General features: G+C 38.5%; 1 protein-coding gene across 1 annotated transcript in view; it reads right to left on the minus strand.

Annotated features, from left to right (window-relative positions):
* The window catches only part of Tmprss11a (transmembrane serine protease 11A), a 55,775-nt gene that overhangs the window by 6,257 nt on the left and 44,102 nt on the right, over nt 1-5,416 (minus strand). Inside the window, exons 8-9 of the mRNA XM_021210321.1 lie at nt 4,539-4,710; nt 2,148-2,407 (exon numbers count right to left, since the gene is read on the minus strand). Of these exons, the coding sequence (XP_021065980.1) occupies nt 2,148-2,407; nt 4,539-4,710 (432 nt within the window). The remainder of the gene's footprint in view (nt 1-2,147; nt 2,408-4,538; nt 4,711-5,416) is intronic.

Below are 5,416 nucleotides of genomic sequence, written 5' to 3' on the forward strand. Positions count from 1 at the left end.
TCAGCCACCAAACCCAGACACTATTGCACATGCCAGCAAGATTCTGCTGAAGGGACCCTGATATAGCGGCCTCTTGTGAGGCTATGCCAGTGCCTGGAAAACACAGAAGTGGATGCACACAGTCAGCTATAGGATGGAACACAGGGCCCCCAATGGAGGAGCTAGATAAAGTACCTAAGGAGCTGAAGGGTTCTGCAACCCTGTAGGTGGAACAACAATATGAACTAACCAGTACCCTCAGAGCTCCTGTCTCTAGCTGCATATTTAGCAGAAGATGGCGTATTCAGCCATCATTGGGAAGAGAGGCCCTTTGGTCTTGCAAACTTTATATGCCCTATAGAGAGGAACACCAGGGCCAAGAAGTGGGAGTGAGTGAGCAGGGGAGCAGGGCGGGGGGGGGGGTATAGGGGACATTCAGGATAGCATTTGAAATGTAAATGAAGAAAATATCTAATAAAATAATTAAAAAATGATTTTGGCAATAAAATGTGTTGTCTATATATAAATATAGATATTCTGACTGTATTATCAATTTTAAACATTCCAATTCCACTTCTGGGAAGGGTTAGTGAATATAACAATTGATGTTTTCTAGGTGATTGATAAACTAATTACTTTTATAGCAAACTACTTGGCAAAATATAATAAAATTAAAACAACATAGCTCCAAAATTTATACCTCCAGACCCTAAATATCGCCCATCTACTTTGCGGTCACTTCCTAACATTTCTTTAAAGAGTACTAATTTATATAGAAGAACTTCATGTCTATCTGCCCATTTTCTCTACTTTTTCATCTTCAATATTTCTTTCCTTCTGCTTGTTTTAGATTCTCTTTCTCATCTTCATTAGTTTATTAAAGTTGACACTTAGTTTAGGTATTTGAGATCTTTTTAATGTAAAAAATACACTTTACATGCAGTATTTTTAATTTAATTCTAGGTGCTTTTAAGAGATTCCCCCCTCCAAGACTTTCATTTATTGATGTGTTCTTTAAGTTTTAAGCATTTGGACATTTTCCTGTTATTTTTTGCTATTGCTTTCCAGTTTGAGTTCATATTGTCTTAGAACATAAAGTGTATGTTCTCGATTATTTCCTATTTACTGATGGTGACTTTACATATGTGGATATGGACTTTCTTGGAGAGTAATCCATAAGTTCTTGTAGTAATATTTGGCCTCCTATTTCAAGGGAGACTGTTTTGTAAATGTCTAATCTTATTCCTGCCCACAATGTACACTGTCAGGTATGTGTCTATTCCAACCTCAAAGTATCGCCAGAAGAGGATGCTCTTATACTAAGAAGTACTCATGATGTTCCTTTCATAATAGTGTTGCAGAGAGAACCAATTATAGTGCAAACATGGTGTGAAATCAGCCTTGCTATGCTGCTGGAACTAAGAAACAATGGATAATTGTTTGTCTAAGTGTTTTCCTAGTTCCTTGGTGGAGCCTGAGATTAGAGTCTTCTTCCTTGAAGTTCATCGTGTATACATGAGGCAGGCTGCTCTGATTTTCCCATTTTCAGAAGCCCATTTTGCATTTTCTCAAGATGATGGTTAAACTCTCTAGCAATTTTTATTCATATATCCAAAGGCAAACTGTAGAAGCCAGAGTGTGTCTGAGAATGACTGAAAGCAACAGTCCTTATAGGTTAGTAATAAAGTTGGATTGTTTTGTAGAGGGAAGAAGTTTCTGATGATTTATCTCTACATTGGTTTAATTCTTAGCCACCATTAAACTAGCTGCATAGGCTGCATAGGCATAAAAATATTTAAGTTGGTCAGTCAGTCCTGTACTCCTGTACTTCTTCCACGGGGTGGAGCTAGAGTTCCAGTTGGTGAAGGTAACCTGGGGGAGTGGGGTCTGGGGCGGGGAAGGACATGGAGGTACAAAGACATAGCTTTCCAGGGTTCAGCAACATCATTTAAACTCTTCATTCTTCTTATATTTAAATTTCTCACAGGGGACTCCTGAATTACAAAGGCTAAATTGGCACTGTTTCTTTTTTGTGTTGCACTTCTGTCACTTGTAAAACAAGAGCACTAACTAACCAAAATAAGCTGTGGGGAAAGGGAGGGCAAGAAAAATACACGTGATCAAAGTACTCTGTTAAAGAGCTAAGAGGTCTGCTCTGAGGTACCCACCACCATAGTAAAGTGCTCCAAATCCCGTGATGTAGACAGTTGAATTTGGTGGGAAAGATGCAGAGGGTTCTGGCAAACAAATTCTGCGCACTTCATCCGAAAAGGTGACTCTGGGAGAAAACTGCACAAGAGCAATGTCATGGTCTCTTGCTGGGGGGCGATACCTTTCATGCATAATAATTCTTCTGACCTCTCTTTTCATTAAGGGAGGATTGATTGTTGTTCCAAAACTAAGAGTCCATTGGCGAGGGTTTGCATTGCTAGGAAAAATTAGCAGCATACATGAGATGTACAGTATCCATTAACTACACCATTTAGATGAATTAACAACATGCATTTAGGTTAATACAGTAGAACATACCACCTTAACAATATTTGGTTGAAACTATAGTCTCATTAGCTATTTAAATATTCCTGTTGCTCATGACTTAAATATAAGAACATATACCAATAGCCAATTGCTGTTAAATTCAATATTTAATTATTGAGTTTTAGAACTTTAGAGCACATACAATTTTATTTGCTTGTTCCCTCAGCAAATATTTATGAATCACAAATATGAAGGAAGTGAACAAAACGAAAATATTTTCAGTTCAATGAGTGTTTTGGGTGAAAAGAAAAATTATAAAAATACGTTAAAATGTTGACAAATAATATGAGTTCTAAAGATTATAAATAAAATAAAGTAGGACATGGGTAATGTACTAGTGGTATGAGAATATATGGAAGGCAGTTTTTAAATTTTATTTTGGATCAGCAGATTTACGGTAAGACATGGCTGATGGGGAGTCTTGAGCTATGAGATGATCAGGGAGACAAGTTTCCAGGTGGGACTTGGGACAGGTGGGACTCATTTTACAACACCAGTGGAATAACAGTGGAAGATGATGCTGAAAAGGAGGTAGGTGGAGACCAGAGTCTCTTATGGGGAGAGAGAAAAATGCTTAGGCTATATTTAAGGGATAGTGGAATTCTTTGATGTTTTAAGTGGGAGTTACATAGTCTCACTTATGTATGATAACTTTTGATACTAGAACATCCCTCTGAGATACCAATCTTTCATGTAATCAATTCTCATGTTTACTCAATACTAGATTAAAGCAATATGGTAGATTTTAATTTTTAATGATATGCCATTAAATAATACGTCTAATAAATAATAATGTGGTATTTTTCTGTTGTTGGTTTTACAAATATGTACTTTTGAATACTTCTAGACTCATATCTCAGTGAAAGAGCTTCCCCATCAGGCCTTACATGGTGGGAGGGTTCTAAGAATTATATAAAGTAAATTTTAAAGTGTCTAATCAAGTGCCTGTAGCACTATGGAGCTTAATAATTGTGCTGGCTGCTGCTATAAAGCCACTGTCAACTCTCCAGTGCCTCTGCTTGATCCCTCTGCAGATGGAGGCTTGCTCCACTCAGGAATCCCTTTGTTTGCCTTGGCATTCCCTTCATCTATGAGTGGCTCTGCCTGCTGACAAGTTCTTTCTTGACTCTCCTTGAGTCTCCTCCAGAAACATGACAGGACTTCAGATCAGTTAATACAACTCTACTATCTGTATTAGAGATTTCTCCAAATAGGATTGTATCACATAGGATAATATTTCTCCAGTATTAATGTGCACACAAATGATTTGGGGGCTCTTATTAAAATGCAGCTCCTGAGTCTGTAGCTCTGAGGTAGTGTTTAACCATTTCGTATCTCATCTATTCCTTAGTGATGTGGGGGCTGCTGCTCTGTGAACTGCTCTTTGAGTAGCAAGGCATATGGTGTACTGCCTGCCCCTTTGTCACCTGAGACTTTGTAACAGTATTCCATCTTGTCAAGCTCTCTTTAAGTTGGCCACCCAGTTCAGAATTTACTCTCCCATGTAAGGTCTGGCCAGCTTAGTTCTCATATGTCGTATATTCCAACTTCGATTTTTAAAGATGTAATGCAAATCACAATCAAACTTTGGCAACCAGTGTTTAAATTTGACCTGAACAGTTCTGCATCAATAATCACCTACTCCCTGCCCTCCTTGAAGACTTTATCTTCAGTTTATTAGTTACCTCATGAGACTGGCCAAGCGTGCAATGAAACAGGAACTAATGTTAAGTGGAGAGCATCACTTACTAAAGGGCCAGATTTATCAGTAAATTGTGTTAGAATGACTTCCACTATTGTTGTAATTTTTTTAGTTAAACTCTGAAGACTTAATTAATGGATTCTGGGATGATGTTCAGTACTCCTTTATTCCCACTAAACTTTCCAAGTAAGTAGCAAGTACAACATGGCTTTAGAAAAAGACCAGGAAGGTTTTCTTATTTTACTTGGTTGGTGTTAGAATAAGGAAATACTCACGGTTTTAAGGAAAACTGGGGACTGACATAAGTTCAATAACTTACGTTCTAAAACAGTGTGCTGCAGTGACGACCCACATGTTACCAATCAATGTGCCCCCACACTGATGGATGTTGCTTCGCTGAAGGGAAACTTGCCATGGCCATGCACCCTTGGCTGCAGGGTTTCCAGATACTATTCTGTTGGCAATTAATGGGATAACTCGCTTGCCACAATCTGAAAGAGATGAAACCATTTATAAGAAGCGTCTATCTAGCTTTTGACACAGAGGATCCCACAGAATGCTCCAATGCAGACCTGGCACCTGTCATTTTGTAGGTTTGACTGCTCTTCATTCTTTGTGTTTCCTTATGCATTGATACGTTGTCTAGTCCCACCTTTGTCTGTGTGGATATCTGTTGTTTGTGAAGCTTTACTAAACTATAATGCAATGACAGTATCAGCCACATGGACTCACAATTGGTAGTTATACAGTTACTCGAGTGGTTCCCACCAAGATTATTCTTTTGCAGTTGTAGGTAATCCAACAGTATTGGGCAGTTACCATGGAGTCCTCACTGAAGGACAACTCCTTCTAGCCAGCTAGGCTGTGGTCTGTTTGGTGGAAATCCCTTTGATGTATCTTTCTAGAGTGACTACATTCTTAGGTGTCCAAGGATTAATGCATCATGACTAGTCACTCATTCATTAGGATTCAGGTTTCCTTGTTTCCATATAAAAATGACATCCACCATCAATAAGAATAAACACACATGCCATCAGGTCAGAGACTGCTTTTGTACTCAGGGATGCTATAAAGACACAAGCTTATTAAGGTCATAGTATTTGGAAGGAAGGAAGGAAGGAAGGAAGGAAGGAAGGAAGGAAGGAAGGAAGGAAGGAAGGAAAGAAGAAAGAAAGAAAGAAAGAAAGAAAGAAAGAA

The sequence above is a fragment of the Mus pahari genome, chromosome 13 (assembly GCF_900095145.1).
Source record: "Mus pahari chromosome 13, PAHARI_EIJ_v1.1, whole genome shotgun sequence".
Taxonomy (NCBI): domain Eukaryota; kingdom Metazoa; phylum Chordata; class Mammalia; order Rodentia; family Muridae; genus Mus; species Mus pahari.